Source organism: Theropithecus gelada, chromosome 4 (assembly GCF_003255815.1).
Source record: "Theropithecus gelada isolate Dixy chromosome 4, Tgel_1.0, whole genome shotgun sequence".
NCBI lineage: Eukaryota > Metazoa > Chordata > Mammalia > Primates > Cercopithecidae > Theropithecus > Theropithecus gelada.
Window position 1 is genome coordinate 20480164 of NC_037671.1, and position 25391 is coordinate 20505554.

A 25391-nucleotide genomic window follows, 5' to 3' on the forward strand; every position below is an offset into this window, starting at 1 on the left:
AGCTGGCCGGCCCCCAGTGGCTGAACTGTCTACTCCTCAAGGAGACTGTACCTTGAGGACACAGTTAGTGTCTCATCCACCTGTGTAGCCCCAAGCCAGTACCGAACGTAGCCCGAAACACCTTTGCAGACAATTTTCTTAAGCCACTGAATGAAGAAGAAGGAATGAATTCGTATATTGGAAATAGGAAAACTGAGACTCAGACAGATTAAGTAGTCTGTCTACTAGAAGACTCAAGACCTCCAGAATCACGTGGGTTGTCACATGATGAAGGGACTGGGTCTCAAATTAAGGTTCTCTGATCCCGAGTGCTTTTTCCGCTACATCAAGTTATGGGTCCTAGCCTTTTATCTTCAGACATCTCAACTTAGAGGACAAATGCTTAAACTACGAGGCTGATCAGAGATGGTTCTGAGGGGTGATACCACCAGAGTGGAGGGGGCAAATGGGATGGCAAGGTAATTGTATGTGTGGTTTCCATAGAGATGTTAGGGAATAAATATTTCTAATTTCAACTTAGAGGAGGCATATTTATATACAAGGCAAATTAGAGATGGTTCTGAGGGGTGATACCACCACAGTGGAGGGAGCAAATGGGATGGCGAGGAAATTGTATATGTGGTTTCGATGGTCGATGGAGATGTCAGGGAGTAAATACCTTTCCGGAGATGACTCTGATTTGTGAGACACTGCAAGATCTCTTGGAGGAGCTGGGATTTGGGGAGTGAAAGTAGCAGTGATAGGAAGAACCTTGGAGGCAGCAGAATCATGGCACAGGAGAGGGATAGGGTAAGGCATATTTGGGACTTGGGGAGTTGTCCCTGTAGCGTGTGGGTATCTCAGGAGCCTGGGAATTGTAGCTAGAGAGCTGGGGTGAGATCCTTCTGAAGGTCAGGCTGAAGCATTTTTCTCCTGTGGTGAGACCTGATTAGAGGCTCTAGAGGAGTCAGTTGGCTAACCAGGATCTCATATATGTTTTCTCCAGTTTCATGAAACATTGTGAGTGTTCCTTTTCTTATATAACTCTCTGGTCTCAGCTATTCTGATTTCACCATCTCAAAAATCAGAGACTCTTGAAACATCTTTGCAATAAAAAGAAAATGGTGCTTTTTGTTTGCTGTTTGGCGAGAAGCTGTCTCCAGAAATGCTCTATCGGAGAGTAAGCAAAAGACACGAAGGCGGGCACCTTGGCAACGTGAATGTATCTCTTAGTGAAACAACTCCCTGGCTTGACTGAGCAGGGTTTGCTTTCAGCCCCCTCACACTACAGTAGGGCAGGAAACGTTTTTTGATCAGCCTTGGTTTTCTAGATATGAGCCTTGTGCCTAGCAGATAGTGGGAACTGACTGATTTGAGTGAATGAAACAAACATATTCAATGAGCCAGTTAATGAATGAATGAATACTGTGATGGTGTGTTTCTCCTATACATAGCATTACCCAATTAATAATAGTGAATCACAAGGTTACTTCTCCTAGTGCTTGGTAGTTTCCTGGGAAAGAAAAAAAAGTCACTGATATGGTTACAGTAAAGAGAATTTAACGATTGGCCAGGCGCAGTGGCTCACGCCTGTAATCCCAGCACTTTGGGAGACCGAGGCGGGCAGATCACACGAGGTCAGGAGTTCGAGACCACCCTGGCCAACATGGCAAAACCCCGTCTCTACTAAAAATACAAAAATTAGCCTGGCGTGGTGTTGGGCGCCTGTAATTCTAGCTACTTGGGAGGCTGAGGCAGGAGAATCACTTGAACCCAGGAGGCGGAGATTGCAGTGAGCCAAGATCACGCCACTGCACTCCAGCCTGGGTGACAGAGTGAGACTCTGTCTCAAAAAAAAAAAGAAAAAAAAGAGTTTAACGATTTAGGACGGTCTGATTTGATGGTAGTTTACCAAATATTTTAAATTTTGATGGACCTATAGAGAAATTAGTCCATTGTAACTTTATTTTTTGCAGAGAGTTCACATATAAACCAGTTGCCTAGCCTCACTATGAGAAAAGGTTTGAAAGTCTCCAGTTTCCTGTCACTTCAAGTCTATTTCCTTTTTTTTTCTTTATTTCTTAAAAAAAAAAAAACACTTAAAAAATGGGGTACATGTGCAGAACGTGCAGATTTGCTACACAGGTATATGTGTACCATGGTTTGCTGCACCTATTGACCCGTCCTCCAAGTTCCCTCCCCTCAGTCCCCACCTCCCAATGGGCCCTGGTGTGTGTTGTTCCTCTCTCTGTGTTCATGTGTTCTCAATGTTCAACCCCCACCTATGAGTGAGAACACGTGGTGTTTGGTTTTCTGTTCCTGCATTAGTTTGCTGAGGATAATGACTTCTAGCTTCTTCCATGTCCCTGCAAAGACATGATCTCATTCCTTTTTATGGCTGCATAGTATTCTATAGTGTATATGTACCACATTTTCTTTTTCTAGTCTATCATCGATGGGCATTTGGGTTGGTTCCATGTCTTTGTTACTGTAAATAGTGCTGCAGTAAACATATGTATGCATGTGTCTTTATAGCAGAATGATTTATAATCCTTTGGGTCTATACCCAGTAATGGGATTGCTGAGTCAAATGGTATTTCTGGTTCTAGATCCTTGAGGAATCGCCATACTGTCTTCCACAGTGGTTGAACTAATTTACATTCCCACCAACAGTATAAAAGTGTTTCTGTTTCTCCACAGTCTCACCAGCATCTGTTGTTTCCTGACTTTTTAATAATCACCATTCTGACTAGCGTGAGATGGTATCTCATTGTGGTTTTGATTTGCGTTTCTCTGATGATCAGTAATGTTGAGCTTTTTAAAATATGTTTCTTGGCCACATAAATGTCTTCTTTTGAGAAAAGTCTGTTTCCTATTTAATATTAGGTTCATGATCTTCAGAAGCCCTTGGATCTGGGTCTCCCTTTTGGAATTGGAAGAGAAACACTCACTACCATTATTTCTGTATTTTTGGCCTAGTGAAGAGAACTTTCAGCTAGCAATCAGGAAACCTGAAAGACCCACTTCTTTTATTAACATGAAAACGTTATCCAAGTAGCATTATCTCTTACTTGTTTTGTGAACTTGTTGTGAGGAATTTACAAAATCCTTTAGACAATGTGGAGTTTTAACACAATTTGAAATCCTAAAGAAAAAGGAGCCATGGAAGAGACCCAAAGGCTTACATTAGAGGGAGCAAGTGTGCTCTTTCAAGTCATGGGAGGAAGCCACTGTGGTTCCAAGTAGGAAAAACCAATCTAGCATCTTCTTTTAAATGAAAATTTCTCCTATGAAAATCTGGCTTTCAGCCTGATCTGGGATGGTGCCAGTGAGTGGGTAGGCAAGGAAAAGGCAGCTAGAGGTAGCTAATTAATTAGTCAATCAAAAAGTATTTATAGATTCTCTAGGTATAGGGCACCATGCTGGACTCAGTGGGAGATGCAAAGAAGAGTAAGATCCAACCTCAGCCCCTGAAAAGCTTGCAGCCGGTCTCCTTGGGAGACAAGGTGTACATGTGCTGACAGGAAAGAAAGCACAAGGCAGGTTTTTAATTGGGCAGTATGTCTCACAGATGCAAAATAGGTAATCCAGGCAAATAGGGTGTTATTCTAGGCTTATCACCATTTACATTGTGCCATGGAGTGTCAATGTTCAAAGCATCTATGAAAGCTGCTTTTGTAACTGGTTCGATTGAGCTAGTTAAGGGCTTAACAGACCCTTCACCACTGAGCATAAGATGGGTTGGGTGAAGAAAATATGACGGATGAAGGAGTGCTGCTGTTTTGCAGAAATGACCCCAAAGAGATTGGGCCTTCACACTTTGCTGTTTAGAAGCAAAAGAGTCGTTGTAAAAATGTTCAGAGGGAAAATATGTGATGAAAAACACGAATTACATATCACAATTTTCATTTTATGGTAACCGCACCTTCATGTAGACTTGAGAAAACTCTTTTAAACATGTTGGAGGAATAAGTACATGGACAGAGGAAAATGAAATGTTGGGGACAAAAATAAGGCTATACTGACCTGAAGTTTTCCGTTAGTCATTTCCATTGACCAGATCTTCTAGATGACTGCTAGACATTTCAAATATAACCATTCCCGCTGACAGCAAAATGAGATGGAATGACTTAATAGCGGCAGCTAATGTTTATTATTGACCATGTTCCAGACTTTCTCTACCTTTATACTTCATGGCAACCCTGTGTATAGTATACCTCCTGGCTCAGATGCAAATAGTCATAATTGTGTTAACTCTAGATACTGATCACACAAAAATTGTGATATAACACTATTGGGAGGACAAGACAATAGGCAATGTGCATGTGGGTAGTAGTGGGGACTGAGCAAGGAAAAAGTAAACCCTTGTATTTTTGGTGGGAACTCAGTAGATAATGCCCCAAACTGAAGAAAACCAAATAAGACACAGAGATAGAGTCATGTTATTTAGAGATAAGGGGGAGGTGGGGGGTGATTATCAAAGACACAGTTAAAATAGTTAAAAATGATTGGCACTTATGACACAGAATGGAAGAGTGTAGAACTATTGATTCTTTAAATTATGTGCATGTTTAGCTTTGATAAAAATAAAAATTAGACTGGGCGCCATGGCTCATGCCTATAATCCCTTTACTTTGGGAACCTGAGATGGGCGAATTACTTGAGCCCGAGAGTTCAAGAACAGCTTGGACAACATAAGGAGACACTGTCCCTGCAAAAACTAAATTTAGAAAATTAGCCAGATGTGGTGGCATGCCCTGTAATCCTAGTTACTAGAGAGGATCTTTGGTGGGAGGATCCCTTGAGCCCAGGAGGTGGAGGCTGCAGTGAGCTATGACTGTGCCACTGCACTCCAGCCTGAGAAATAGAGTGAGACCCTGTCTCAAAACAAAAAACAAAAAACCTTGAAAAGTGAGGGGAAAATTCAAATAAGAAAAAAAAAAAAAAAAGACCAAAAAGGAGGATGGGTACACTTCTCATTATAATGACACTCAAAACAGAATACCAAAAAAAAAAAAAAAATTAATTCAAAACAAGGAATTAAGATTAATCTCAAGTACAAGTTTTCAAAACCTGATTTTTTTTTTTTTTTTTCTGAGACAGAGTCTCATTTTTTCACCCAGGCTGCAATGCAGTGGGGTGAACATGGCTCACTGCAGCCTCGACCTCCCAGGCTCAAGAGATCCTTCTGCCTCAGTCGTCCAAGTAACTGGGACTATAGGCGTGTGCCACCACAACCGGCTAATTTTTCAATTTTATGTAGAGATGGGTTTCGCTATGTTACCCAGGCTGGTCTAGGACTCTTGGACTCTAGCAATCCACCCGCCTCCGCCTCCCAAAGTGCTGGGATTACAGGCGTGAGCCACCGGACCCAGCCCCTAAAACAAATCGTGAAAAAGAGAAAGTTGTGCGATGTTATGTTCCTTCCTCTTTTTTACCCCCACACATTCACACTCTGCTCAGGTGTTTCTGTGTATCCTCTGGCCTTTCCTTGCCGTTGGCTTCTACTTGAATAGGATGACTAGCGACGATCTGGAGGACCAAGTTTGAGCTGTGTCATCTAACCCAGTCGCTTTATTCTCCAGCTGTGAATCTGGCTTCTCTTTGTTCCTCACTGGGTTCTTAGAATATCTTCTTTCCTACCATCTTGCTGTATCCTCCTATTCTGCTGGCCTCCTGAACCAAACTCCTCGGTCTATCCCCCTGGCTCTGACTCATTCCTTACCCTGACCTTGCTGTCTGTATTTGCTTTGACTACCCTATGAGTTTCCTCAACCTAATTCTTAATTCTTGGCTGCCACCTCCTTGTCAAAACTTGGCTAAATCCACTTTGGAATGCTAAGGCGGATGGGACTGCCTGGGAAGAATTTGGAGAATCTGCAGGTCTGCTCTTTCCTCATTCTTGAGAGCCAGGCTAGTGGCTGAGGGTATACAGAGAGAGAGAGGGAGAGAGGCAGAGAGAGTTTGGAGAGAAGAGGGCATGATCATGCCGACCATCCTGGGCCCCATCAGTCTCCTTGGGAATGCTATACCCAGACTATCTCCTGGTATAGTCTTTCTTTTATTTATTCTTCATTTTATCTTAGAAACTGTTCTGAAAGTTTTAAGCCCAGAGACATCTCTCCAACTTCCTTGCATGAGCTGTATTTTGACCACTTTAGAGACTGTGGCAGAATTTCAGTCTTGCTCATGGTGATTTTACATGGAGTGACATCTGAGTCGCATTTCGACTGCATTCCACACCAATCTGTCCAGCCCTGCAGCTTGTGGGCTGACTCCTGTTGTCTTTCAACATACGGAGCACTATGAGATAGTGCGAGTTTGGGTCTTGTCAGGGAGTCTGATTAAGCCACAGTCAGAGACGGCAGTCCTAAGTGTGAAATGTAACAGGCCTTCTCAAGACAGCTTCATCTGTGAACTGCTGGAGGTGGCTGGTGCCATTCTGTTAGGAATAGGAGCTTGCTAACAAAGCAAACATTTTTTTTTTCTGTCGCGGGCTAGGTCTATGGTGGTAACATTTGGCAAGTTGAGTAACAGGGAACATAGATAACTGTGAACAGATGGGCAACTATTAAAAGATTTCAGGGGCTTTCATCATTTCTCAAATGGCCTTCACCCACCTACAGGATACCCAGTTCCCTTGCAAGAGGATTACGTAAAGGATTCAATTACATTTCTCTTTCCTTTTTTTTTTTTTCTTCAATTGCGATGGAAGCACAAGCTCTGACGTGAAGAGGAAAAGAATAGATGAGAAATTTCTAATTTTGAATCCCCTTAGGATTAGATGCTGATTTCAGCTGTGCAGAGAACACTGCCCCATATTTTGCAAGAGTAACTGTTGCCAGTTTCAGGAGAGATGACTTTCCAAAATAGACAGTAAACTCCGCCCTCCACAGCCGATGACCATCTGACATTCAGACAGAATTACAGAGGTATATAAGCTTTTGAAACTTTTATAACCTTGCTTTTGAAAAACGGCAGTGGCACGTCATCACTGCGTTTAAGCTCAAAGCTGATGGACTACAAAACACATAAGAGAAATGTATTGCCTGGTCCCCTGCAGAAACATAAAATATTTATCCATCTGAGAGCAATTAAATGTATTTCCCCCTGCTTTAGGACAGCAGTGTCTCTGATTCAGAAGCATGCTGTTCCTCTTTTGCTCAGAATGATGCTTGGAAGGTTCTTAAGAGGGAGAAGAATTCCAGGCACTGATTAAGAGGAGGCATGTTGTCTTCTCTTAAGGGGCAGCAGCCTGATTTTGCCAAAAGCAGTCATAAGTTGATGTGGCCGGGGTTAAGGTGGCTATAAGCTAGATCTCAGGAATCTGAACAAATTAGATTGGGTTTCATTCCTCAGAGGTTGCCTTAATGACATATAGATTCTAGGGCCAATAATCTTAATATAAGTGTACAATTTTAGTGGGTACTTACCCTATGCACAGTCATTTAATTTTCTGTTTGGAAGCAGGAAGCATGGATACCCTGCCCCCTCGCCATTTTTTTTTTTCTTCTAGACAGTGTCTTGCTCTGTCACCCAGGCTGAAGTGCAGTGGTGTGATCTCAGCTCACTGCAACCTCCACCTCCTGGGTTCAAGCAATTCTCCTGCTTCAGTCTCCCGAATAATTGTGTTTACAGGTACCTGCCACTATGCCCGGCTAACCTTTTTATTATTATTATTTTATTTTATTATTTTATTTATTTTTGAGATACAGTCTCTCTCTATTGCCAGGCTAGAGTGCAGTGGCACAATCTCAGCTCACTGCAACCTCCGCCTCCCGGGCTCAAGTGATTCTCCTGCCTCAGCCTCCCGAGTAGCTGGGATTACAGGCATGTGCCACCATGCCCAGCTAATTTTTGTATCTTTGGTAGAGGCGGGGTTTCACCAGGTAGGCCAGGCTGGTCTCAAACTCCTGACCTCATGATCCGCCTCTCTCAGCCTCCCAAAGTGCTGGGATTACAGGCGTGAGCCACCGCACCTGGTCACCCTGCCCCATTTTTATCTCCAGTCCTCTAATCAGCTTCAGTCCCTATTTATCCCAGCCAAGAGTACTGGGTAACTGAAGATCCCTGTCTCTACAAACCACCCCACCGAAGACTAAATTTTGCTTAAACATAACCAGCAGCCTTATAAAAGGAAAATAACCATTTGTCATATTTTAAATTAAAACCCTACATTCAGAATAATTATAATTTAAAATAATTCAGCAACAGAAACACCAAAACAAATCAATCAGTAATAAGTGCAAAACAATTAGCTCTTGGAGGTGATGGCCTCTTTGCCTGCTAAATGATGCTCAGGTTCATAAACTCAGTTCTCCTGGATTGGGCTGTTTGGTTTTATGTAATTGAGTAAACAAGGATTATCAGTGGGTTTAGTCTCCTTGGAGAATTTTACTTTAACAGAAGGAATTATTGAAAATACTGAAAATATGTTCCCACCATTAGCAGAAGAAGAGCTGGCAATGTTAATTTTTCCATATATGTTTTGTAGGCTTTTAAAAAGTAAGTGCTGCACATAGATTGTGTCATATAACAAAGAAGCATCCACGCAGGCACTTGGAAGCAGTATAAAGGGAGTGAATATTTGTGTATTACATACTGGGCTTGTAATAATCACTAATGGAATAGAAAATAAGCTCAATATAATGCTGATTTTTTTTTTTTTTTTGTTCCAAGATTTAGGTTCTTTTGAATTTCACATATTTTTCTGATATTTAGAAATACTCTTTAGGTAAATAAAAGACGCATGCACACACATTTATAGCAGCACAGTTCGCCATAGCAAAGATACGGAACCAACCTAAGTCCCCATAAACCAATGAATGGATAAAGAAAATGTGGTGTATATGCACTATGCAATACTAGTCAGTCAAACACAGGAACAAAATAAGGTCTTTTACATTAACTTGGATGGAGCTGGAGGCCATTATTCTAAGTGAAGTAGCTCAGGAATGGAAAACAGAATATCCTATGTTCCTCACTTATAAGTGGGAGCTAAGCTATGAGGATGCAAAGGCATAAGAATGATATAATGGACTTTGGGGACCTGGGGAAGGATGGGAGGGGGATGAGGGATAAAATACTACACATTGGGTACAGTGTACACTGCTCGGGTGATGGGTGCACCCAAACCTCAGAAATCACCACTAAAGAACTTATCCATGTAACCAAAAACCACTTGTACCCACCCCCGAAACTGCTGAAATTAAAAAACAACAATAATACATACAATTTCATGGTTAAAAAATAAAAATAAAGCCATCCCCAGTGATTGTGTCTTCCTCCTTGCTTTTTTTGAGACTGATGGTGTCAGTTTGCTTATTCTCCCTGATGCTCATGCAGCCTCCGTTTGTGCCTGTGCTTTTCCAGAATGGCCAACATGCAGGGACTAGTGGAAAGACTGGAACGAGCTGTCAGCCGCCTGGAGTCGCTGTCTGCAGAGTCCCACAGGCCCCCTGGGGACTGCGGGGAAGTCAATGGTGTCAGTGGAGGTAGGGTCACAAACTGTTGTCATTCCTGGTCTTCTTGTGGGTCACTTCATTTTGTTTCCATCATTTCACTCTCAAGGAACATTTCTATTATCCTTCAGCTTCCCTACCCCTTCCATTGTATGTGACCATAACATTAACTAGAGGCAAGCAATCCTGAAAAAGAGAAAGGAAGAAAATCTTTCAACCCACAATCCACAAAAATTATCAGTATCTGTGCCTTTTAGAGACAGGGTCTCGCTTTATCACCCAGGCTGGAGTGCAGTGGTGCAGTCATAGCTCACAGTGACCTCAAACTCCTGGGCTCAAGCCATCTCCCCACCTCGGCCTCCCAAAGTGCTGGGATTACAGGTGTGAGCCACTGTGCCCAGCCTCAGTGCCTCTTAAGAGCATATTCATCTTTTGTTTAGTGTTCACACTGCTGTCCGGCACTCAATGACTAAATATATTATCTACATAATTATCAAAAAATAAACTAATGTTCTTGATTAGAATGTAAATTGGAAGGAATTACCATTCCGTAGATTTTCATTTTAAAGAGAACAAATCACTAAATTTAGGAACTCAAGTTTTGAAGGAAGCTAGTGTTATGCAAAGACAAATATGACTGTGATGTAACATAGCTACGTCATGGTGTTTTACCTTTGCCTATTCCTAACCAAATATGTTTTTTTTGTTTTTTTTTTTTTTTTGAGATGGAGTCTCGCTCTGTTGCCCAGGCTGGAGTACAGTAGCATGATCTCGGCTCACTACAACCTCCGCTTCCCGGATTCAAGTGATTCTCCTGCCTTAGTCTCCCGGGTAGCTGGGACTACAGGTGCCTGCCACCACGCCCAGCTAATTTTTTGTATTTTTAATAGAGACGGGGTTTCACCATGTTAGCCAGGATGGTCTCGATCTCCTGACTTCGTGATCCGCCTGCCTCGTCCTCTCAAAGTACTGGGATTACAGGCGTGAACCACCCTACCCGGCCAACCAAATATGCTTTTAAAACTGTATCCTAATGCCATACTGTAAAACATTTTTTAATTATATAATCAAAACTAAAAAGTTGGCTACTTTCTCAAAAAGGGTACCACATATGGCAAACTCTCCAAGTTATCTACAATAATTTTTCCAATTCTTTCTTGAATAAGGGACAAAGAAAAATTACAAATAATTTACTTAATAATTTTTTTTAACAAATAAAGGACAACCAATTAAATTTGAATTTCAGATAAAGAACACTTTTTGGGGGGTTATAAAGATGTCCCAAATACTGCATGGGCTATACTGCGTGTTATGCACCTACATCTAACATTTATTCATTGCTTATCTGAAATTCAAATTGAACCAGGCAATCTGCACTTAATATGGCAACTCTGTTCTTGTCACATGGGCTCCTCCTCCTTATCTGACCCATATGGAATCCTGTCAGGTTTTTTTGGGCTGAGAAAAGCCGTGGGGAAGAAGGGACTTCAGAAAAAGCTTTCACCAGGAAAGAACTACATTGGTGCTTCTAGAGTTTCAGGCGAATTTGGACCCGTGCCTGTATTACATACCATGGGACAGAAATTACTGTGTGAGCACAAATGTGCTGGCTGGTTTATTTCCCCCCTGAACATAATGAAAATTAAAATGCTTTGAATGAATTGAAAGGGGGTGTTGTTTTAAGGAAGGCTGCCAGGAGCCTGTAAGTTTTTTCCGCTCCAACTGAGACACATCTATGATTTCATTTTAAGCCTCTTTTTGTTAACTGTATACAGTTGGCATATGAGATTCAATAAACCTTATTTGTAAGAAAATATTTTCATCCTCTCTTCAATAACTTTGTTTCATTATACTGTTGGCATCAGGTGATTAAAGACATTTCTCTAAACTACTGACCACAAATGTTAAGCCTTTGTTTTGTGAATACACAAAACAAAGTTAAAATCCAACTACCAGGAGATTATTTAGTATTATTGAGTAAAGAAAAAAAAACTCAATAATTTGAACCTCACTTATTCAAAGAGGTACTAGACTGAACTTGGTACTTTGTAAAAAAAGATTTTTTTCTAGGAAAATTAATAGGCTTAGAATTAGAGGGTATGTAATTAAGTTATTTAAATTATTTAAATGTTTAAACAGATATTTCTCATATAACAAATCATTCCAAACCAGTTATTAAAGCAAAGCTCTTCTAAAACAACTTAGCCCACAATTTACTATCCTACTTGAAATGAAGTAGGATAATTAGTAAATTGTCTGAATGATATCCATCCTTAAAACATTTTATTAATGCTAAACACCACCATTTCCATTTCTTCTTAATTAGTAAGTTTTGACAATTTTCTAAATTCTATTTTTGACAAATCCACAGAACAACCTTTCTCCTTACTTGTAAACATCATTATGACAATGTTATAGCAAAAGTTAAGTTTTTTTTACTTTAAAAGAAACTTTTGGCCAGGAGTGATGGCTCCTGCCTGTAATCCCAGCACTTTTGGAGGCCGAGGCAGGCAGGAGATCAAGACCATCTTGGCTAACACAGTGAAATCCCATCTCTACTAAAAGTACAAAAAATTAGCCGGGCGTGGTAGCGGGCGCCTGTAGTCCCAGCTACTCGGGAGGCTGAGGCAGGAGAATGGCGTGAACTTGGGAGGCAGAGCTTGCAGTGAGCCGAGATCACCCCACTGCACTCCAGCCTGGGCGACAGAGCGAGACTACATCTCAAAAAAAAAAAGAAACTTTTGGAAGGAACATAATCCCTTACAAATGCATAATAGGCATAGATCAAAGGACCACTCTATTTTGATACTGGTATTATGATGTGCTTTAGAAGGTGAGTGCTTTTTGTTTTTCTCTGATGACAATCGGATAAGTTCAGCTCAACAGTTGAAGAAATATTTTTGCGTTTTTACAATGTGACAAACACCATGCTAGGTGCAAGAAAATTGAAGATGAATTATACGCAGTACTAATGCTCCAGAATCTTTGGTCTCAGTGCATTACTATTCAGGGCCCCAAATTCTTTGATTAAGGGATGCTCAAAGGATGCAGTTTGGAGAGAAAGACAGGTCTGCCTGCAGGAGGTGTGAACAGAGCTGAACGATGAAAGGAGATTGGAACATATTCCCTTTTATCATTGTACCTTCTGCTCTGTCAGAAGAGGACTCTGACACATTTCTGAAACTTTCTCCCACTTTAAATACTCAGCAGAGACCGCACCCCACCTCCCCCGCCCCTCACCCTGTGCCCCGCCTGGGGCCTCTTCCATAGCAACAAACAGGTTTATCTGTTTCCAAAGGGATCCATAAGGAGCCTTTGGGCTTGTGTCCTTCTTATGTTCCAGAAGTTGTTACATACTGTGCTGTGAACTTTAAGGTAACTTACTCAGCTTCAACATCTAGCTTCAGCATCCTGCTCAGAAGTTACAACACACCTGCAGAGAGCCGTAAATAACATTTCCATCACCCTTTGGGCCCGTGGAAATGGGTAATTGGGAAAAAGAAAAAGAAAGACACTCACCTAATAGTTTTGTGAGCATGGATGATATATTTGTACAACATGAAGAAAGGAATCCTAGGTTTTGGTTAGAGTTTTCATAGTTTCTCAGTATTGTATTTCTCAATATTAGGGACATGAAATCAGGGACTTAGATTTTTTTTCTGTTAATTAAAAGGCAGGGAAGGAAATGCAGAGCACACCTGTTGGGCAGTTGCCACTTGAGCTTTGCCAGTAATTTGGCAGCTCTGAACCCAACGGGTATGGCCTCAGCAGTCAGTTTCACTCCCACTGTGGTTGTCCCCCCGCCCCCTGGGGGTGAAGAAGGAAGAAAAGGAGTGAAATCAGCTTTCTTTTCCTCCTTGCCCAGAGTTCATTATTACCTTCTGACTGTCCTCGGTAATCTTGGGATTGTAAGGGCATTACAGCACCTGAGCAGGTGGCTATGGAGGAAGGGCCACTGGCTTTGAATGAATCAGCTGGGTTCAGGTTTTGGATCTGCCTTTTGTTTGGTCTGTAACTGTGGCCCAGTCAAGTGCTGTGTTTGCAGCCATTTCCTCATCTGTAACATTGCAATGGTGCTACCTACCTCCCTGGGTTCGGAGGGAGTGAAATGAAGTTATGGAGCGTCTTTACTCAGGACGATGAAAAATAGGAAAACGGTGTTTTCCGGAGCTGTTGAGAAATGTTTAATAAACATTGATTGAGATCCAGGCATGGTGGCTCACGCCTGTAATCCCAGCACTTTGGGAGGCCTAGGTGGGTTGATCACTTGAGCCCAGGAGTTCGAAACCAGCCTGACCAACATGGAGAGACCCTGTCTCTACAAAAAATACAAAAATTAGCCGGGCATGGTGGCACACTTCTGTGGTTTCAGCTACTTGGGAGGCTGAGACTGGAGAATCACTTGAACCCAGGAGATGGAGGTTGCAGTGAGCCAAGATCACGCCACTGCACTCCAGCACAGCCTGGGTGATAGAGAGTGAGACTCTGTCTCAAGGAACAAATAACAAAAACATTGATTGGGTGAAGGAATGACTTAGCGAATGAATTAGTGAGAATGACATTGATGATATTAAACTTCCATATTGCCTATGGCAAGACAGTCCCAGGTTTTCTTTTCTTTTTTTTTTCTTGAGATGGAGTCTCGCTCTGTCACTCAGGCTGGAGTGCAGTGGCACGATCTCGACTCACTGAGATCACCTCCACCTCCCAGGTTCTAGCGATTCTCCTGCCTCAGCCTCCCAAGTAGCTGGGATTACAGGTGCCCACCACCACGCCCAGCTAATTTTTGTATATTTATAGAGACGGGCTTCACCATGTTGTCCAGGCTGGTCTTGAACTCCTGACCTCAGGCGATCTGCCCGCCTTGGCCTCCGTAAGTGCTGGGATTACAGGTGTGAGCCACCGCGCTGGCTAGTCCCAGGTTTTCATTCAACTGCCAGGGAATAACAAAATGCTCCTTTCCCCAAGGTGTGGCACCCTCCGTAGAAGCCTTTGACAAGCTGATGAACAGTATGGTGGCCGAGTTTTTAAAGAACAGTAGGATCCTTGCTGGGGATGTGGAGACCCACGTAAGTACTTTCCTCACCTGTTCTCAGTGGAGAATTTAAACTTACTAGCCCAGCCTCTGACAACTCTAAACAGCCTGAGGAGATCTTTATTTATTTGTTTTTTTACTCTGGCTAGGCAGATGGTGGCTAAAACATTCATTTGCCCATTCATTCATTTAACTGTTCCTGCAACGCCTATGGATAGAGCCTTGCCCGGCACTGTTCTGGAAGCTAGAAGCATGGGGACGAACAAGATAGGCCACATCCTGCTCTCACAGAACTTCCGCTTTAGTCTGGGAAACAGATGATATATACAAATATATAAACGAATTCAGGTAGTGTTAAGTACGAAAAGAGTAAGAAAGCAGGGTCATGATTTAGAGTGCTGGAAGCAGGGATACTGCTTGAGATAGGAAGGTGTATCTGAGGTGACACTGAGCAGAGACCTGATGGAGAGAGGTAGTGAGCTGTGGAGAGATGTGGGGAAGAGAGTTCCAGGCAGAGGGAACAGCAAGAGCAAAGGCTCAGAGCAAGCGTGGTGTGTTCCCAGCAGAACAGAACGTCTGGGAGAAGATAAGGGAGAAGGATAACAAGGGCTCAGAGTACAACATGCTCTTCTAGTCACAGTGAGGGACTTGGCTCTCCTTCCCACTGTGATGGGAAACCACCTGGGGTCACCGGGCAGAGGACTCAGGGTGATTTGATTTATGCTTTAAAAAAGTTCCCCTGGTTGAGCTGACTCAGTCACCAGCCACCCTTCTTCTTTCTCTAAAATGCGGCCTGAGGATATCACCGCACATCCATTGGGATGGCTACTATCCAAAGAACAGGAATTAACAAGTACTGGTTAGGATGGGGAGAAGCTGGAGCCTCTATGCACTGTTGGTGGGAATGTAAAGTGGTGCAGGCATGGTGGAAAACAGAATGTTGGCTCCTCAAAAAAAAAAAAAAAAAAAAGAACTACCATATGATTCAACAATTTCACTTCTATGTATATCCCCCAAATTTAAAAGCAGCATCTCCAAGAGACACCCATGTTCATAGCAGCATTATTCACAATAGCCACGAGGTGGAAGCAACTCCAGTGTGCACTGACAGATGCACTAAATGTGGTCTTTACATACAATGGAATATTATTCACCCTTGAAAAGGAAGGAAATGCCGTTACATGTTGTAATATGGATGAACCTTGAGGACATGATGCTAAGTGAAATAAACCAGACACAAAAAGACAAATACTGTATGATTCCACTTATTTGCAGTACCTGGGGTGGTCAAATTTGTGGAGATAAAGTAGAATGGTGTTTGCCAGAGGCTGGAGGGAGCAGAGAATAGGAAATTGTTCAATGAGTGCAGAGTTTCAGTTTTCCAAGGTTAAAAAGTTCTGGAGATTGTACAACAATATGAATATACTTAACACTATTGAGCTATACACTGACAATGGTTAAGATGGTAAATTTTATGTTATGTGTATCTTACTCTAATTTTGAATAAAGTAGAGCCTGAGGAAAAGCAAAAACACAGAGTTTGATAATCTCTGGATTGGAAGAGAACTTTAAAGCTACCTAAGCTAGCCTGCCAGTTTTAGACACTTTTCGTATTTTAAAACATATTAGCATCATCTCCGGGGTTAGTCATTGTTTGCATGCATTTAGTGAAAATCTAATGTGATAGCCAAACCAATTAAAAACATAAAAAGACATTTGTCACTGGATTCTTCTTTTTCTTTGACCTTTGTTTCTCACTAAGGATTGAATTCCAAATCCACCTACCTATAGATTTCTCAGCAACAGCACAATCCTGGCAAAACCATTTTCAGTGTAGATTCACAGAAAATCTGATTCTTCAATAAATTGTGGTTTGGGGCTTAACAAAAAAGTATAAAGGGATTCTCTCTTTGCTCCCCTCCCAATTAGACATCATATGCAACACACAACACCAGTCTCCCAGGGGATCCAGTGACTCCGGTTATGCCAGAGGCTCCAAGATTGTAATTAAATAGGTGCTTATCTCATCATATTGCAATGTATTTGTTTGCCACATCTGAGAAAAACAAAGATACTTCTCCATTTCTGTTGAAGTACACCCCTTGGTGAAAGAGACAAGCCTTGATATATATGAGTTCTGGAAAAACCTGGGCACTAAGAAGCGTCCGCATCAAATATATCCCACAGCTCTATCGTTACTACTCCAGTCTGTTCTTTTCCTCAGTGTTTTTGTTTACAAGAAACCTTGTATGTAGCAAGAGAGTGGCTGAGCCTCTTATATTCTGAGACATGATAACTCCTGAATGCTAGCATACACAAAGGAATATTATCTGTAATACACTGAAAAAGATGCTTGAGTGATTAATGAACATTTTCTCTCTTCAACACTATCACAGTAATCATTGTATCACTATGGTTACTATTAATTAATGTCAACATTAGACTTCTGATGTACACAGTACATTATAACTCATTAGGAGTATCTCAAAAATTCTAGATAGAAACTTTTTATAGGAGAATAATGAGGCCTATAAATAAGTGTATTTAACTTTGCATTTTTTAAAAAAGATTTGTGTGCTGTCTTCAAATTGCACAGTAAACAGTCCCTTTAAGTTCTTTTTAGAACAAAGTGAGATATAAAGTGTAGCTTGATTAATATTAAGTTTTTCATCTCTTCATTCATCAGGCTGTAAACAGGATGACTCAGATGAAGGAATATTCTCAATAACGAATATGTAATGCTTAAGGAAATGTTATGTTCTCACTAGTTTTTAAAAAATAGAGGAAAGGAAGGAAAATAATAAAAGAGGGAAGGAAGAAAGACAAGCAAGAAAGAGAGAAAGAAAGAAACACTTGTCATCTGAAAGTTTAGACTCCAGCTCTACAACACAAAGAAAAGTACAGGCAGCTATAGTCCATCTGCCCATGACTTTAATACTTTGAACATGCTGTTTATTTTTTCTCTGGCTTATAGAACCATGTGTCATTGGCATTAAGCTTGCAGCTGTTGCCTCTCACATCAGCCAGAAGTGGGGGCTGAACTTTATTCCAAGAACACACCTGTTGCCTAGAAAAAAAGCCCTCACATACCTGATTGTACAGGATGGAAATTTGAGAGTGACACAAATATGCATCATGTTAAATCCTGTGCCTGGGCTTAAAAGCCATTTCACAGATACCAGTAAGGAATAAGGGCAGCCAAGCTATGATTTAACATCTGTCTCGATGTGTTGGCTGCTGGTTGGGTTTAATTTACTGAACACTCAATAGTCTATTGACAGAACGGACCACAAAAAAGGGGAATTAATAGCTACAATTAGGAATCTCTGCTGAACCAAAGAGCATAACAGGTTTAGAAAAGATTAGATCTTGTAAAGCCTTCTTGTGTGCAACCTAAACCAAAGGACTTGTTTAAACTACTCTTCAACCCAAGAACCATGACACAGCTTGCACCCCTTTTAAAAAACAATAGATAATTGTATGCATAATTGCATACATGCATGATTTTATAATAGATGTTGGGTAAATAGAGTTCTCAATGTCAAGAAGCAGATCCTCTAGAAACTGGGCCTATATAAGACCTAGCCCTTGGTTGGACATCATTTATCCATAAATAGATTTATGTGATTTGGGTTTTTTTTTTGTTTTTTTTTTGAGACAAGAGTCTCGCTCTGTTGCCCAGGCATGAGTGCAGTGGTGTGATCTCAGCTCACTGCAACTTCCGCCTCCTGGGTTCAAGCGTTTCTCCTGTCTCAGCCTCCCAAGTAGCTGGGATTACAGGTGTGTGCCACCACACCTGGCTAATTTTCGTATTTTTAGCAGAGATGGGGTTTCACTATGTTGGCCAGTCCAGTCTTGAACTCCTGACCTTGTGATCTGCCCTCCTGAGCCTCCCAAAGTGCTAGGATTATAGGTGTGAGCCACTGCACCCGGTCATTAGGATTGTGTTTTTTTTTTGTTTTTTTTTTTGAGACAGAATCTCGCTCTGTCACCCAGGCTGGAGTGCAGTGGCATGATCTTGGCTCACTACAAGCTCCGTTTCCTGGGTTCATGCCATTCTCCTGCCTCAGCTTCCCGAGTAGCTGGGATTTCAGGTGCCCACCACCATGCCCGGCTAATTTTTTTGTATTTTTAGTAGAGACAGGGTTTCAAAGTGTTAGCCAGGATGGTCTCGATCTCCTGACCTCGTGATCAGCCAGTCCGCCCGCCTCTGCCTCCCAAAGTGCTGGGATTGCAGGCGTGAGCCACCGTGCCCTGCCCATTGGGGGTTATTTTTTAACAAAGCTATCCTATTGTTAGGAGTCATGGTGGAACTGATCTCAGGTCTATTTCTAATTGATGTGACAAATGTGAAGCAGCTGCACATCATAGCTTTTCCTAACCCAAGTCCTTTTTGGAGATTTCTAAAACTTACATTTTAAATGTTTCTGGGAATCTGGAATATTTATTTCCTGTTCTTGATTGAAATGGATTTAAAAAACTGTTATTACCACATGCTCTCACTAGTAAGTGGGAGCTAAACATTGAGAACACATGGTCACAAAGAAGGGGATAACAGACAGTGGGCCAACTGGGTGGTGGAGGGTGGAAAAAGGGTGAGGATCAGAAAGTACCTGTCGGGTGCTATGCTCATCACTCGGGCGATGAAATAATCTGTACACCAAACCTCCGCGACACAAATTTACCTACATAACAAACCTGTATGTGTACCCCTGAACCTAAACTAGAAGTTTAAAAAAAGATAGCATTTAAAAAAATAATTTTTATTAATTATTTAAAATGAAAGAACCACAATTTGAACAAAAGGGCAATAAAATTCAACTAAACGTAACACACATTAAGCATACTATGATTAAATCACATGCTGCACAATATTCTGTCCTTGAGTTCCCTGACTTCTATAAAGGATGAACATGATCAGAAAGTTATTAGAGCCTCACTTTTGATGGGTCACGGTCACTATGCTAGATGTCCCTAGTCTTTACCATTTATTTAAATCATCTACAAAATAGGTTGCTCATTTTGTACCATGCTGTTCAGTTAATGAGTTCAAAGAGTGGCAAAAAGAGAAGTCCCTCTTCCTCTGACTTGCACTGGCAGTTTGTATTAATATTTGGAGTTAGAGTGGCCTTGCTTTTGACAGCATGACCTTGAGCTAGTCCCTTCATCTCCTTAACGAGGCAGGACGACATAATTTATCAGGGCCTCTGGCTCCCAATAGCCCATGCACCTGACTCATCAGTTCTCTCAGCCTGAAAGCATGAGGGAGACATTCGGTTTCCAAATGAAGAGCTTGCAATAGTGTGGCCTCACCACCATTATAAAGAGCATCTTCAGCCATGCCAGGGAAGATACCCTGAGAAACAAGCAGAAGGAACCACGTCAGAAAAAGGATACACAGAACACTAAAGACAAAACATCTTTCCACTCTCCTGTGGTATAGATGAACATCTGGCTCCTTCATCTAAAAGGACCTGTAGGCCTCTACCAATCTGTGCTTTCTGGTCCTACGAGTTGTCACATCTTCCTTTACCTGAATCTTATCTCTGAAACATATAATAACCTTACATCTGGAACATATAGTACAAAATATCTGCATGTGTATTTTACGGATGGTATCTTGTATTCTTTCAGTTCTTTCGATTCTCGAAAACATTTATGGATCATTTGTACTCATTTAAAAAGTGACCATTTACATTTTTGGTGCTTTAGAATCTGTGTCTATACAGGATCCCCATCCCAAAAAATCTTATCAGAAGCACCACTGTGGGGCTGACTCAGCAAACCAGCCCATTCCACGTCGATCTCCTCACCTCCCCACTCTGCCTGCAGCCAACTTGCTCTCCCCATGAACTTCCAGTTTCCTGTTCTCTGTTTTAATTTGAACATTAATTTTTATTACCACTAGATGTAGAATGTCTTGGCAATTGCAAGCCTGAAGAATCTGTATGTGTTTCAGTTTCACCAAATGACAGAGATCCAAAAAATGACTTGCATCAAGAATTCTGCCTCTGGGTTTCATCCAGGCTTTAAATCGGGCATCTTCTTTCTTTCTGTCTTAGCCATTACCGATAGCCAGAAGTTTTAGAGAAGGAAGCATTTAAAAGTCATCCATTCCAGTTATCCACCCATCCACCCCCTTGGCTTGCTTGCTTGTTTTCTCTCTTTTTTTCTTGCTTCCTTCTTCCCTTCCTTTCTTCTCCCTCTTTTCTTTCTTTTCCTTTCTTTCCATATATTTTCATCCTTCTTTCCTTCCCTACTTCCTTCTCTCCCTTTTTCCCTCGTTTTTCTTCCTCTCTTCCTTACTTCTCCCTTTCTTTCTTTGCTTTTCTTTTCTTTTTCTTCCTTTGTTCCCTCCTTTCTCCTCCCTCCCTTCCTTCCATCTATCTGTCTGTCTGTCTTTCTGTCTTCTACGGAGAAGAAAACTGCAAATTAGAGAGGCTAAGTGATGTGTGTGGTGTGTTAAAGACCTCAGCAATGCTGTGGCAGAGCCAGGAATCTAGTCTCCAGAGTCTCTGTCTGTCACCTTGGCAGGCGCCTACTTTAACCTGCAGTAGGGTGGCCCCATCACCATTCTAAAAAGCATCTTCAGCCATGCCAGGGAAAACACCATGAGAAGCAAGCAGAAGGAACCATGTCAGAAAAAGGATACACAGAACACCGAAGATAACACATCTTCTCTTCCTGCTCTCCTGTGGTATAGACGAACATCCGACTCCTTCATCTAAAAGGACTCTAGGCCTCCACGTGTCTGTGCTTTCAGGTCCTACAAGTTGTCATGGCAGCTGTGTCTCCCGCCACCCTTGTGGTAATTGACTGCCTGGTGAGAAGCAAGACCGCACTGACTTGCCTCCTTCCTCACTCCCTCTTTCTAGAAGAGGAGGATGGGTCTCCACGACCAGGCTCAGGCTCAGGGCAGAGGAGAGGGTGGAAGGCTACTGTGCCTCTTAGTGACCAGGAGAACGCTGCCTTTGGGACAGAACTCTGTCTCTCTGGATCTTCATTTCTGCTCCTTTGCACTGACCTGGGCTCGGCCTGGTCATTACTCACTATGCTGTTGGCACCAAATTAGCAGAATTCAGAAAACTCACAGATAGATCAGCCTCTGTTATCATGTCTTCCCAAGAACGGGAAGTTTTATTCTCAGCACTGAACACATAGTTTACTACCAAACATGCTTCAATCCACAGCCCATCTCCTGCTAAATTTCAGGCCTTAACTGGACATCCCTGTGACTCCTTTTTTACTTAAAGTTTGTTTCTAGAGCACACAATCTCCATCTATCTCACTGAACATCCTGATTTCATAAACACACTTAGAGCTTTGGGGACTGACCAATAAGAAACCGGACTTGAAATCAAAACCAGACTTCAAAGGGCCACCAGGCCTCACCAACCACAGGATTGCCCCGTCTACTCTACCAATGAAAAAAGTCATCACCAAGATACCTTGCTAAAACAACGAATCAGATTCCATGAGTCTCTAAGGTTAAGATGATACCTGCCCTTTTTCTTTTTCCTGGACAGCAAATATGCTTTCTGTCGAACTCTTGCCTCAGTGTTTTTCTTTCTGCTTTTTTAGTAATTTTTTTTTTTTTTTTTTTTTTGAGACGGAGTCTCACTCTGTCACTTAGGCTGGAGTGCAATGGCGCGATCTCAGATCACTGCAACTTCCCCTCCCAGGTTCAAGCGATTGTCCTGCCTCAGCCTCCTGAGTAGCTGGGACTATAGACCCGCACCACCAAGCCGGGCTAATTTTTGTGTTTTCAGTAGAGACGGGGTTTTGCTATGTTGGCCAGGCTGGTCTCGAATTCCTGACCTCAAGTGATCCGCCTGCCTCGGCCTCCCAAAGTGCTGGGATTACAGGCGTGAGCCATTGCACCCGGCCTGATTTAATTTTTTGAGTAAATGTTTGCATGGGTTAAAAAATTGAAGCCAGGAAAAGCACTGCATGTACTTTGTATACTAATGTACGTGTTCATCCCATTGCCCGCCATACCCCTGAAGGTGACGAGTTTTCAAGTTACTTATGTATCCTTCCAGTGTTTATTTTTGAAAATACATTTATTCTTATTTTCCTTTTATGACTAGACGGTCACCTCATTATATACACAGCTTTGCACCTTGTTTTCTTCACTTAATATATTCTGGAGATCTTTTCTGTGAGTCCATCGAGCTTCTTCACTGTTTATTACAGCTTCAAAACACTCCTCTGTGTAGATTATCACTGTTTATTTGACCAGGCCCCTGTTGCTGGACGTTGGGATGTTTCTAATCTTTTGCTACAGTGCATAAGAATGTATGCACAGAATTATCTGTATACACAAGTATATCTGAGGATAAATTCTCCAAAATGGGATTCTTGGGTGTAGCAGTTAGGGTCCTGGAAGGATACTCATGGATGGATCCTGTGAGTCTCTGAGGTTAAGATGATTAAACTCTTAATCTTGGCATGGTCAAACTAGGGACTTTTTCTTTCTTTCTTTCTCTTTCTTTTTTTTTTTTTTTTTTTTTTTTTGAGATAGAGTCTCACTCTGTCACCCAGGCTGGAGCACAGCAGTACAATTTCGGCTCACTGCAACCTCTGCCTCCTGGGTTCAAGTCATTCTCCTGCCTCAGCCTCCCAAGTAGCTGGGATTATAGGTGTGTGCCACTCACCCAGCTAATTTGTTTTTTCTTTTGTGTTTTTAGTAGAGACAGGGTTTTACCATGTTGGCCAGGCTGGTCTTGAACTCCTGACTTCAAGTGGTCTGCCCACTGTGGCCTCCCAAAGTGCTGGGATTATAGGCATGAGCCACTGCGCCTAGCCCAAACAAGGGAATTTGAGGAGAGTTTAATAAAGGGACTATTTCCAAAGCTGTGAGCAGGCAGTCAGGAAACAAGAAATCATAAAGTACCCAGGACTACCAGTCACAGGAATCACTGCTACACCGAGGTTTGGAGAGGAAGAGAGAGGGAGGCGAGTATCAGAACCTTCCGCAGAGAGACACAGCCACGCGATGGAGACCAGCAGGAAGAACCAGGGGAATAAAGGCCACCTCCCGCTTGCCTCCCTTGCTCCAGTCTCCTGTCAAGCCTTCCACTGAACCCAGTGAGAATCCAGGAGCCAAGGAACCTGTGGATGCTGATGCCTTCTAGGTCAGGGGTCCCCAACCCTGTTCGGAACTAGGCTGTACAGCAGGAGGTGAGTGGCGGGCAGGTGAGCGAGCAAAGCTTCATCTGTACTTACAGCCCCTCCCCATCCCTCGCATTACTGCCTGAGCTCCGCCTTATGTCAGATCAGTGGAGGCATTAGATTCTCAGAGGAGCATAAACCCTATGGTGAACTGCACATTCAAGGGATCTAGGTTTTGTGCTCCTTATTAAAATCTAATGCCTTATGATCTGTCACTGTCTCCCATCACCTCCAGATGGGACTGTGTAGTTACAGGAAAACAAGCTCATTGCTCCCGCAGATTCTACATTATGGTGAGTTGTATAATTATTTCGTTACATATTACAATGTAATAAGAATAGAAATAAAGTGCACGATAAATGTAATGCATTTGAGTCACCCCCCAATCATCCTCCTGCTCTGTCTGTGGAAAAATTGTCTTCCATGAAATTGACCCCTGATGCCAAAAAGGTTGGGGACTGCTGGTCCAGGTGTTTGGCCTGGAGCACAGAGCAGGGTGCAGCAGGGTAGAGAGTGGGTCTAGAGCCGCAGAACAGGGATGGGCAGGATGCTGGGTGATGGGAAGGGCATTGTGCTTTTGAGATCGATTGTAAACTGCCTTCCATGGGGAATATGCCTGTTACACTTTCATCAGCAATGGATGAGTATGTCTGTTTCCCCAAACTCACCTACAGAGGGGGACGTCAGTGGAGTTTTGCCAGTCCGATAGGTGACAAATGGTATTTCTGTGTCGTTTTCAATTTGTATTTTTCTTATGATGAGTGAGGTTGAGCACCTTTTCATATGTTTAAGGGTCATAGGCTGGGCACAGTGGCTCATGCTTGTAATCCCAGCACTTTGGGAGGCCAAGGTGGGTAGATCATGAGGTCAGGCGTTCGAGACCAGCCTGCTAACACAGTGAAACCCCGTCTCTACTAAAAACACAAAAATTAGCTGGGCATGGTGGCGCACACCTCTAATCCCAGCTACTCGGGAGGCTGAGGCAGGAGAATTGCTTGAACCCAGGAGGTAGAGGTTGCAGTGGGCCGAGATCGTGCCACTGCACCCCGGCCTGGGTGACAAAGCGAGACTCCATCTTGAAAAAAAACAAAAAAGACATTGCTTATGTTTTTTTTTTTTTTTTTTTTTTTACCACCCAGAAATTTTTTTATGTAGGAGAATTCATTATAAACATATCTTTTTTTTTTTTTCTTTTATGGCTTCTAGATTGTGAGTTGTCATTTAAAAGGCTTTTTCTGCTGGGTGTGGTGGCTTACGCCTCAAATCCCAGCACTTCGGGAGGCCAAGGCAGGCAGATCACGATGTCAGGCATTCAAGACCAGCCTGACAAACATGGTGAAACCCCGTCTCTAGTAAAAATAAGAAAATTAGCCGGGCGTGGTGGTGCGCACCTGTAATCCCAGCTACTTGGGAGGCTGGGGCAGGAGAATCGCTTGAACCTGGGAACTGGAGGTTGTAGTGAATTGAGATTATGCCATTGCACTCCAGCCTGGGCTACTGAGCAAGACTCCATCTTAAAGAAAAAAAAAAGAGAGAGAAAAAAAAAGAGAGGAAAAAAGCCTTTTTCTTCTAACACTTTCATGGCTTCATTTTTGACACATAATTTGGATCCACATTTGAGTTTATCTTGGCGAATGATGTAAGGCATGGATCCAACTTTTTTTTTTCCCGATAGGTTCCTGCAATTCCCATCACTATCATTAATCAGTCCATTTCCCCCATGGATCTAAATGCTGCCTTTA

At 42.4% G+C, this 25391-nt stretch overlaps 1 protein-coding gene across 4 annotated transcripts in view; it reads left to right on the plus strand.

Annotated features, from left to right (window-relative positions):
- CAP2 (cyclase associated actin cytoskeleton regulatory protein 2) overlaps positions 1–25391 on the plus strand; it is a 171074-nt gene that overhangs the window by 20524 nt on the left and 125159 nt on the right. For all 4 annotated transcript variants that reach the window (XM_025383110.1, XM_025383112.1, XM_025383113.1 and 1 more), the window contains exons 2-3: positions 9352–9473; positions 14409–14509. In XM_025383110.1, the coding sequence (XP_025238895.1) occupies positions 9353–9473; positions 14409–14509 (222 nt within the window). In that variant the 5' untranslated portion in view covers position 9352. The remainder of the gene's footprint in view (positions 1–9351; positions 9474–14408; positions 14510–25391) is intronic.